An 11408-nucleotide genomic window follows, 5' to 3' on the forward strand; every position below is an offset into this window, starting at 1 on the left:
GTTTACACTAAGCTTTGATTACAAAGAATAGAGAGGCTATCCTCGACGGGGAAGAGCTAGACACTCTTGGTAATTTGTTCCGAGCTTTAAGATGTTCAGTTACCTGAGAACCATCACACAGTTCTTAGCTGACAACAATGTCTATGTTATTGATAACTGGCCACGAGTCTATAAACTAGTGGTTCCCAACATTTTCAGTATCAAAGCACGCTTTAATGAAACAAAACGTTCCATGGCACACCTACTTTTTTCAGCTGAATTGATTGCTCATAAATGGCACATTTACTTGCATTAAATTAGTTACAGCCTCACTAGAGAGATTTGCAACGTAGCACATGTAACAAACGATAGAAGGATCAAAAGCATTAATGTTTCAAATCCAACAGCAAAATAAACCATCTTTGACTACAAGTACATTTTCAAAATCTGCTCAACTTAACGCAAAGTAAATTGCAGTTTAACCTCTCTGATGAAGGGTCTAGGCCCGAAATGTCAGCTTTTGTGCCCCTGAGATGCTGCTTGGCCTGCTGTGTTCATCCAGCCTCACATTGTATCATCTTGGATTCTCCAGCATCTGCAGTTCCCATTATCTCTGCAGTTTAATCAGTTAGTTGAAAACCTGGGCCTGCTGGTGTGTGTGGTATTGGCAGGCTACGCATGTGTGGTCTGCACGCTTGTGCATGGGCATTCAACATGGGTGTCGGCAGATAGCGTCATAGGGTAACTCCGCATGGAAGCAGATCCTTCAGTCCAACTTATTCATGCCAACCAAATTTCCTAAACTAAGCCAGTCCAGTTTGCCTGCATATGGCCCGTATCCTTCTAAATCTTTCATACTCATGGACCTGTCTCTCATAAGCCTCGCCTTATAAATCAAACCCTCCAGTCCCAATAACATCCTCTTAAATCTTTTCTGCACCCTTTCCAATTTAATAATATCCTTCCTATAACAGGGCACCTTCAATAATAGACACAAAGTACCAGAATAGATCAGAAACACGGACGCAGCTTCAGTGCTCAGATAAATTGGCACTACTTTCTCAAACTTTAATGGCGTACTTCTTACCTCATTGCAGCACACCAGTTGAAAAACACTGCCATTGATAAATCAACTTCTTTGTGTCAACAAAAGCTGCATCAAGACTCCTCTTCAACTCCAAATTGTCTGCAACTCAAACTTCAGTTACTTCTCGTTCAAATAGTTGTTCATGACACTTGCTATGGGTGTCAGGAGCAATTTAGGACAAAAGGTCATATTTTTAGATTGAGGGGTGGAAGATTTAAAACAGAGATGAGAAATTACTTCTATCAAAGAATCATAAACCAGTGGAATTCACTACTCCACTCCAGAGTGTGGTGCGTACTAGGAAATTAAATAAATTTAAGGAGGAGGTAGACAGATTTTTTAATTAGTAATGGGTTAAAGGTCTATGGGGAATAGTCAGGAAAGTGGAGCTGAGACTGAGATGAGATCAGTGATGATCGTATTAAATGGTGGGACAGATACAAGGGGCTGAATTTCCAACGTCTGCTCCTTATGATTTTTGCTCTGGGTGAGGCACCCTGGCCTTTGCCCTCTCAACCCAATTGTGGGCAGATTTTTCCTGCAGTGAGACATAGGGAGAGATTGAATATTATTGAAGTGAATGAAATCGCAGTTAGTGGGGAGCCCTGAGCAGGAGGGATGGTGTGGTGTCTCCTGTGAGTGGGCAAGAAGTGCAGATAGCCGGAAATTTTAGGAAGATGAGGCAGGTGAGAACCATTGAGAGAATGTGATGCATGCAATACCAAGAGCTATAGTCCCATGAGCCTTGGTGAGAGGCATGTGCAGTGGCAGTTAGTGGCAGAGTTAGACTAAGTGGTGGCCCTATGAATAGACTTAACAGAGAGAAGATGATGGCACCTTCCCTTGTAGAGTTGAGAAGATTATTGCCCCTGTTCCTGCACTACTGGGTGTACTTCTTCACCTGGGACACAGTACAGACTCAGACAGCTACTTGGGTCAAGGCTGGTTTGGCTTGGTGGTGTGAACTCCTGTGACAGCCCACAGGCAAAAGGAGAGCCCTCCTCTCCACTACCATATCCACCATTACCTGCAGGCCCCTGTCCATAGAACAGGGAACAATCTTTCCTTTCCTGTGTGCCATAACGATCAAGCAGTGCAGTGTGAGGTCCAGTTCCAGGCTTGCAGCATGTGAGGTGGTATGCAGCTGGGCTTCAAATATGGCACTAGCAGTATGACTGCTGGAAGGTCCCATCAGTAGCATACAAGAAAGGCACTAAGAGCTCAGTTTGATATTTAATGAGTCAAACAGCAAACGATTGCATTATACAAATCATTCACAAACACTTCAATTGCAAATGGGAAAATTTCACCCCACGTAAATTCATGCATTTAAATAAGGTGGGATCATTGCTGATCTGTGAAGAGTTAGATGAGGTGCTTAAACTGCTTGAGTTAGATAAGACCACAGGGGAAAAGTTCCTAGGGATGGACAGTGAAAGCCGTTAGAATGGGTTGAAGTGACAGGTGTGTACCTGGAGGGACAAACAACTGAGATACGGTGAGATGGGTTTCAGGGACACGGTGAGGCTGGCAGGTGAAGTGAGTGATATTATGAGAAGTTAAACATGATGAAATATTTATCGAGAAGATGTGATTTTAAAAAAGGACTAGTGCTTTTGAGCCTATAATTTCCTCCTTCTACTTGTTTTTTTTATTTTTTTACTGTTGTGCAAAAGAAGAGTATCGCACCAATAACATACACCTACCTGCCAGGGAAGGATTCTCTGTTTTTTCTCACATTGTGCTGCATTGCACTGGAGGAGATTGTGCAATGCATGGGCAACAGCATACACAGCCAAGTACACATTGTATGAAAGCCGCTTTTCCAGTCTGGATAATGAAGAGTTCAAATACTTGGCATTCAGCCAATTAAATTGGCTGCATGCCTGCTCATAGCTGCCTCTACTGTGGTTATGCTTTCCCAACTCTGAATCTGGCAACATTCTTGGGTTACTAAGACTCCAAGGTTTGTCCAGGAACTCTTCAAAATGTGCCATCTGCCCTTCCTTGATTGCTATACCCATAACCACCCCAATACTCTCAATATTTGGTATGCTTGTTAATTCTTGTGATAAAGAAATAGCTTCACTTATGATCCATACTTTGGAGGTGAGATTTTGTGCCACGACAAGATTGTAAAATACCTGCGCCATTATCTCATTGGAAAAAAGTACGGTGACATTGACAATGTTACTGATATTGTTGATCATTTGGATAACAAGCTCAGGGGAGGAAGAGATGATACCCTGATACGCAATGCAGATTCCTGCTGCTGAGGTCAGTTTTACAACTTTGTTAACCCCTTTGCGCCCGTATTCATTGTCACTCCCAATAACAGCAATCCAATTCCAGTTAAATTCCTGTATCAGTAGTGCCATTGCTTTTGCTTGGTTCTTGTCACTTGGAATGGTCCGGAAAAATGATGGGAAACGCATTTTATCACTCAGAATCTCACCAGATGCCTGGTAGCTGATCTGCAAAAGCAGAAAAAGAAATTTGCATTTATATAGCACCTTGTACAATCACAAGCATCTCAACATGCTTTACAAATAGTAATCATAAAGTGTAGTTACTGTTGCAGTGTAAGAAACATGGCAGCAATTTGGGAAATTCAGGTTCCACAACAGGCAAGAAGTAAGCGGTCAGATTATTTGTTCCAATGATGGTGGTTGAAGGATAAAATTCTAAAGGTTACATGGGAGACCTCCTCTTCAAATCATGCTATGAGATCTTTTACACCCATCTGAGAGGTTGTATGGGGCGTCAGTTTAATTTCTCATCTAAAATATGGTACCTCTGACAGTACAAAAATCCCTCAGTACTGCCCTGTGTTGCCAGCCTGAATATTTGTGCTCCAGTTGAGTTGGGCCTTCAATCTATAACCCAATGAGTCAGACATAAGTGCAATTAGCTGAACTTTAGTTATTTTACCTTTGCTTGAATTGGTCACACCTTAGTGTAATTTTATGCTTTCTAATTCAAAGAAAATATGATGGGATTTCTAGTGTTCCAATGGCTCAGTTATCAAATGCACTGTTTGGTGAACAATAACTTGCATTTTTACAGTGTCTTTAACATAAAAAAAGTTGCATTGTCAAAATGATAGATGTCCAGCCGAAAAAAGAGGTGTTTTGTGGATTATCCAAAAGCTTTTGCTTTCAGGGAGGTCTGAAAAGAAGAGAGACAGGTAGAGGTTTGGAGAAGAAATTCCAGAGTTTGGCATGTGGCACAAGGTATAATCAAAAATGGTATGATGAAAGGGTGGGGATGATCCAGAGGCCAGAATTGTAGCAACAGAAATCAGATTACACACACCATTACCTGAAATTTAGAATGTTAAGGAGTGACTTGATCAAAGTTTAAGGTATTAAATAAGACAAATAAGAGACAGAAAGTATTTACACTGGATAACGTAAAAAGCATGGGGCATAGCCTAAAAATAAAATGACCTCTTTCAGTTACTAGAAATAAGTGTGGTAAAAAGTTTAGAATCTCAATTCCGTATGGCATTCAATGCTAGTACAACCGTTAACATAGCTGGAAAAAGGAATAAAGGTACCCAGCCAGAAGACTAATGAAATAATTGAGCCTTGAGGTGATAGATGTGGAGAAGGATGTTAACTGAAGTAGAAACAGTGAAGAAAGTTGGTAGTTTTTATGATAGAGAGGATATGGGAATGAAAGTTCAAACTGGCATCAAATAAAAGGCCAAGATTATCACAATCCGATTTGGCTTTAGACAGTGGAAATAGAAAAAGTTAGTTAGTGGCAAAGGCTTGAAGCTTATGGCTGAAGACATTAGTTTCAGCTATCATAGCTCAGCTGTGATGCCATGAATCGTTGAATATTCTGCCCATATCCACTGCTCACACAAAATTAATAGTCATTTGTCTGAGATTCCAGAAGACTTAGGAACCTTTCGTAGGGGAAACAACCTTAAACCCAGTGACAGTCAGCACCCCCGAGGGAAGTTGATAGAAACTGAGCAATATTTTAAAACAAAATTGATAACACAGCATGCCCTAACAGTGTAACACAGCATGCCTGGACAGCGTAAGAGTGACTAAGCACATCTGTACAAGCTGAAGTCTTTGCATTTGATATACATCACCAAAGCATATAATAAACTCACCTGAGGAACAAGGAAGAAACCTAACAACCTGGCAATGGTAATTGATACATCTGTTGAAGGTGGTCCAATGACAGCAATTACCTTGGGTTGGTAAACTGTGTAATTGCTTAATATCTTCAGCTCTGATCCTCGCTTGCCTGAAAGGAACCTGAATGTGGCTTGGATGTCCACAACCTCAAAGCAACTGTCAGCAATATCATAACCGAGAGTGATGCTTGGCAACAAATCAGTTGAGTTGTTAATTTCCTCAACAGCAAATTTCATTGCTTGGAAGGCAGTGAACATCTTTGTTCTGAATTTTGATCTGCAAAAGAAAGTAATTTATGTCAATTAAAGTGCAATTAGTAAGAACTTCACAGTAGTACTCATGAATGATGTCAGAATCGGGTCCACGGGGTATCAGCTATTTGCTCCAACATGCAGGTAGAAATCTTGAGAACAAAAAGATCAAGAGTGATCTATTTCTTTACCACTTTTCTCCCCTTGAGCCTATAAGCTGCTTTTTTAATATATTCTCTCCTACTCTGGTTATATTTCTTAAGTAGCTGCCATGCAATGTGCCATATTCTTTTATTTTGCAAGCCTATGTATTCTCTGTCTAGAACCTCCCTCTTCTAATTAATTTAAAACCTTCTTTGCAGTGTAGACATTTGATTCTAATTAATTAATAATTTTATGAAAAACTATAGAGAATGGTTTGACTGGGCCTGTTTTCATAGAATATAGAAAGATGAGAAGGAATTAATTGATACATATAAAATTCAAATAGGGCTGGACAGACTAGAAGCAGGGAGGATATTTTCCCTGGTTGAAGAGTCTAGAACCAGGAGTCACAGTCTCAGGCTACAGATAGGCCACTTAGGACTGAGATGAGGAAATATGCCTTCAGTCAAAAGATAGCAAATCAGTGAAGTTCTCTACCATAGATGGATGTGAAGGACAAGTCACATGATAATATATTCATAAGAGTAACAGATAATTGTTTGAATTTTAAAAGCGTGAAGGGATATGGGGAGAAAGTGGGAATATGGCATTGATCCATTGAGGATCAGCCATAATTGCATTGAATGGAAGAGCAAGCCGAAAGGACCGAATGGCCTACTCCTGCTCTTAGTCTTTTTTCCTATGATTCACCAAGTCTCTGGTCCCAACATAGTTCAAGTGAAGACCAGGTTCTGCCACCCAGTGCCCCATGAATGGTAATCCATTCCTCCAGCACCAATCTTTTTGAAACATATTTAATTCATTGACTTTATTTACTTAAGTTTTCCCATGGCTCAAGTAACCAGGATTATTCCCTTGAAGATTCTGCTTTCTAATTTCTTTCAGTGGAACTTCCTTCTGGTCCTATCAACATTGTTGGAACCAAAGTTGAAAACAGGATCTGGATCCCTGTCCTCCCATTCAAATCCTAAGATGTCCTAACTCACTGCACAGGTAACGCAGCCTCCGAGACTCGTACTAAAGATTATAGAGAAGAGTATTTATTCCACGAATTATACTGCCCCTACTACTTCTACTATGTTCCCATTGCCTATCCCACAAATAGCTTCTTGTACGACAGTGCTGTTCTCTCAAATTCTTTGCAGCTCCCACCTTAGTCCACACAGCTCGAAAGAACCTTGTTACTGATAGACAGTTGCAGTGGCGGAGACTCCTCAAACGCTGTGCTTTGGGTTTCCATACCTGCCTTACCTACAGTCACACAACTATCCACAATCACAGACCAAATTTGAATGACCTAATCTGAGGGATAGGACTGTCTCCTGGAACAAAATGTCCAGTAACTCTCCTCCCGTCTGATATGGCACAATGTCTGCAGCTTGGACCTCTACTCTTCAACTCAAATCCGAAGTTGCTCGAGCTGTAAAAACTTGCTATAGGTGTGTTCACTTGGGATTTCCTTGTTTTCCAGCATCTCCCATACATTGCAGCAGCAACATCTGCCATCTTTATTTCATTTAATTTATTAATTAATCACTTTAGTTTCTCTGCTGTTGACACCTTTTTTTAACAGCAGCATCAATCTTACTTTTAACAAGCTATTTTTAAGAAGAGGGAAATATAAGATTGGAAACGTAAATAAAAATTAAAGATCTTACATTTAATTTAAATTCTATAAATACTCATCAATTCTACACACAATCAGCTGCTTTGTTTTGGCAAAAAACAACCAAACCTCTTTCCGTCCTCCTTTTAACCTCTGGATATGCTTGACTCTGGTATTCTATTGAAAGTTACATTAAGTTGACTATTTATGTATGTTCCCATCACAAATGTCCTATCTGAGGAAGTTTCAACTGGTTCTTAATTAAGCTATTCTTTCACGGCAACCCTTGAAAAATTAATCCTGCTTAAGAATAAATAGTGTGGAACTGGAGAAACACAGCAGGTTAGACATAATCAGAGGAGTAGAAGAGTCGACGTTTCGGTCAGGACCCTCCATCAGGACTGGTGAAGAGTCCCGAACTGAAATGTCAACTCTCCTGCTCCTCTGATGCTGCCTAACCTGCTGTGTTCCTCCAGTTCCACATTGCATTGACTCTGACTCCAGCATCTGCAGTTCTTGCTATTCCCTGCTTAAGAATAGCAATGATGGAATTTAGATTTAGATTAAAACTGTAGATTTCAGTTAATTGCCAACTACAAACTAAATTAGGCTAAATTAGGTTTGAAGATTTAGACTTTCTTACCCAATGAATGCATGATCCCAGGCCCAAGTTGTAATGGATTTGCTACTGAATTTATATGCTGCCAAAATACAGGGTTAAGCTTGGGGCAGGTAGGCGGTCAAAAGCCATCAAATGTCAAAAGATCTCTTGGCTTTCTCGCTTATTCAGATGGCCTTTGCCTGGCACTTTCATGGCACAAATGCTGCTTGCTACTTACTATCCCAAGAGTGGCTGCTGTCCCAATTTTGCTACATTTGGGCACAGTTGCTTCATTATCTGAAGAATACTGAATAGAACCGAACATTGTGTGATCTTCAACAAATATCCCTGCCTCTCATCTGTGAGGAAGGTCATTGATGCTAAAAAGATAGTTGGGCCATGGACACTACTTGAAGGAACTGCTACAGTGATGTGTAAACCATTTGAACTCCTTGATAGATACTAGCATGTTACTCACTTTTGGGCATCTGTTATTTTGTGTGTAAACTGCCTGAGCACCTTGATTAGATTCCAGCCCATAAGTTAAGCCTGGTTATCTTTCATTTTATAAATGATTGCTCTAAACCCTGGTTAGAGTCAACATCTTGAGGGGAAATGTGAACCTGAACCCTGAAGAGAAACAGTACCTTTAAGAAATGGGAGCTGTACAGTCACTGGTGTATATAATGTCTGGACTCACACTATGGCTGTAACTTTGGTTTGCTGCACACAGCAGCTGTAACTGTACTTACACAATGATTGCTATACACCTCCGCTATGAGTGATGTAAGTGGGGTGTATAAGGTATTCTCACACTTTGATATTCACAGAGCCTCATTCTGCCTTCATGCTTTGTTTGTACCTAAACCTATGCCGTGACTTGTATAATATTCCTTCAGGGATTAATTGCAGGTTGCAACATAAATCTATTCAACTGTTACTTACTTTTCACATTTCGGAACAACAGGCTTCAATCGATCAACATCATCCAATGGAGTAAGATGAATAGGGAACAAGCCTCCAAGCACGTATTCTCCTGACAATGTAAATTGAGCTGATGAATGCTCAGGAAAGCTACAGATAGCAATGACAAAAAGTGATAGAAGGCGGCACATTTTGCTGTGGGGAAGAGCAGGGAGTTCTGCATATGCAAGAAAATGCTGATGTTTGCCATTTCCAGTTCTTTTAAAGTGTTCAATATGTGAGATGGCTGGAAAACTGGAGAATTATTTGCATGGATTTGTATGTAATTATTTTATGTTGTCATGCGGTGATACAAGTATGTTCCCCGGCTTATGGTTCAATGCTGCTGGCATTCAGGGCTGTGTTGTGTGTCAACTTTAAATTCTTATCCCATCTGTCTCCCAAACAGAAGGTATAGCATCTCCCAGGAGGACTGACAGGAAATCAGGCACGTAGATAGCTTAGGATGGAGACTCACACTTTATAATGACCAGTCAAAGGAGACATTGCTGTTCAGGAAGCAGACACTAAAGGGTGCCTCACCTCTCTCTGCAGGATTTGAATCACAGCAGACTATAAATGAAGGAAAGCTGGTTTTAAATTCAAAGGATCAAATATAAAAGGAAAAACAAATCAAATCTATTAAGAAGTAAATATCACTATTGTGGTAATATTAGTGTAATTTTGAGAACACCTTCACATGAGACTCTAACAGTTTAAGGAGAAGTCCTGACGTCACTATTTTAGGGCAATGAGGAATTGGCTATAAATGTATACATACACCCCCAGAATGAGTTTAAAGACAGATGAAATTTATCTGACGGGATTAACTACAGATATGTATTGCCTACTTGACAAAGTATTCATGGTCATGGGTTAGAGGCTTATCGCCTGCTTATCCCCAAATTCCACAATGCCAAAATATTAGATGCTATTTGTGGGTCTTTTCCTCCATCCCAAATCCATCATTGTGAATTTTCCAGTGGCAGCTAAAGTTTAACATAGAGAAGTGTGGACATGCATTTGAAAAAAAAATAGGGAGACTGTTCTTAAAGTAGGAAAGGGGTAACAGGAGATTTCGTGGTATTGTTCAAAATTACAAAGGGTTTGATAGCATAAATAGGAAAAAACTGTTTCCAGAATTTGGTAGGTTGATAATCAGAGGTCACAGATGTACCATTATTTGCAAAAATATCAAAGGGAGATAAAGGAAATATTTTGTTAGCAGCATTCATTAGTAACACTGTGATGAAAATTAGTCCTAAAATCGAATTGAATTAAGTTTATTGTCACATACTCAAGAGTACAGTGAAAAGTTTACAAGTCACCACTTACTGTGCCATCTTAGGTACAAAGGTGCAGAATCTTGGCACAAAGCAGAAAAATAAAGAGAATGAAGTGTAAAAGTTAAAATATCACAGTCCTTAATAAACAGTAGAAAAACTAAGAAACACAGTTAACGGTTTAACACCACAGTCCATAAGTGCTTTGTTACACTGGGTTGCATTCCTCCGAAAGGCTTGACCTCTCCCACTCTGGGCTACTGGCTCCCGCTGTCCTTGTAGCCTGTTCTTGTTCTCGCCCTCGCTGCTGGCTGCCTCAGGCTGCCTGTTCCTGTTCTCAACCTCGCTGCCCGTCACCGCAGGCTGCCTGCTCCCACTTTTGCCGCCAGTCACCATGGGCTGCGTGTTCCTGCTCTCATCACCCCTCAGGCTGCCAATGACACCGGGGACCTCTCTTGCTGCCACATTGAGCCATCTCCAGTGTCTCCATGTCTGCATCACTCTACCGATGATTGATGATTGAGTAACTTGGTCCGTGTGGATTTTATTTTTCTTGTGTCATTCTATGCTTTGCTGTTAGATCTGAATATTAAGTCACTGATCCAATGCTCAAAGGTTATTTGGTTTAATTTAGAATTCATCATTATTAGATAAAGTTAGAATCACAATTTAACAACAAGTGACAAGCAAACCACTGATTATAAATCAAGACCTAGTTGCCATGGGCAAGAGCTGAACGTTTGGATTATTTCTTCAACACAGAGCCTCTCTGACTAAAGAGAATTAAATCCAACAGGGAATCACAGGAGGGAGCTGCATAACCATTGAATTTCGAAGGCTTTCAGAGCAAATCAAGGTCAATAGCAAGAGGATTTATAAGAGCTGTTACTATGGAAACATGCATGAGCCTATTTTATATGTCAGAAAAAAAGCACTTTATATCATAAGCATTTTCGTAACCTAACGGGATGGCTACAGATGACAATGAGGGACTGTTCCAACACATCAATTCTCCCATCTAGGTTACAGTTTCCCATACAGGTCACAACCTACCACCTTCTACCTTAAAATGTCCTGTATATATACACGTTACTATGAATTGCACCATCTCACAGTCTTTTTGTATTTTTAATGGAAGCTTTTGCTGTTGCTTAGAATTCTGGGACAATTCTGCATTCAAAAAACTTTCCCTCGCTGTCCTTACAGAAAAAACACGAGAATAGATTTAAGAACCTTCAGCTAGGGGCACTGTGAAAAAAAAAATACAAAAATGAGATGCTGGAAATCAAAATAAAGAGGAAAATGGATAAAAC

At 40.2% G+C, this 11408-nt stretch overlaps 1 protein-coding gene across 1 annotated transcript; it reads right to left on the minus strand.

Moving 5' to 3' along the window:
* Window positions 1–2457: 2457 nt before the first annotated feature.
* Window positions 2458–10593, minus strand: LOC125466533 (taste receptor type 1 member 1-like). The gene is made up of 4 exons (XM_059655598.1): window positions 10274–10593; window positions 8795–8923; window positions 5199–5502; window positions 2458–3540 (listed from the first exon to the last, which is right to left on the minus strand). The coding sequence occupies exons 1-4, from the start codon at window positions 10591–10593 to the stop codon at window positions 2689–2691; spliced, it is 1605 nt and encodes a 534-aa protein (XP_059511581.1). The 3' UTR covers window positions 2458–2688.
* Window positions 10594–11408: the final 815 nt, after the last annotated feature.

Source organism: Stegostoma tigrinum, chromosome 28 (genome assembly GCF_030684315.1).
Source record: "Stegostoma tigrinum isolate sSteTig4 chromosome 28, sSteTig4.hap1, whole genome shotgun sequence".
Lineage (NCBI taxonomy): Eukaryota > Metazoa > Chordata > Chondrichthyes > Orectolobiformes > Stegostomatidae > Stegostoma > Stegostoma tigrinum.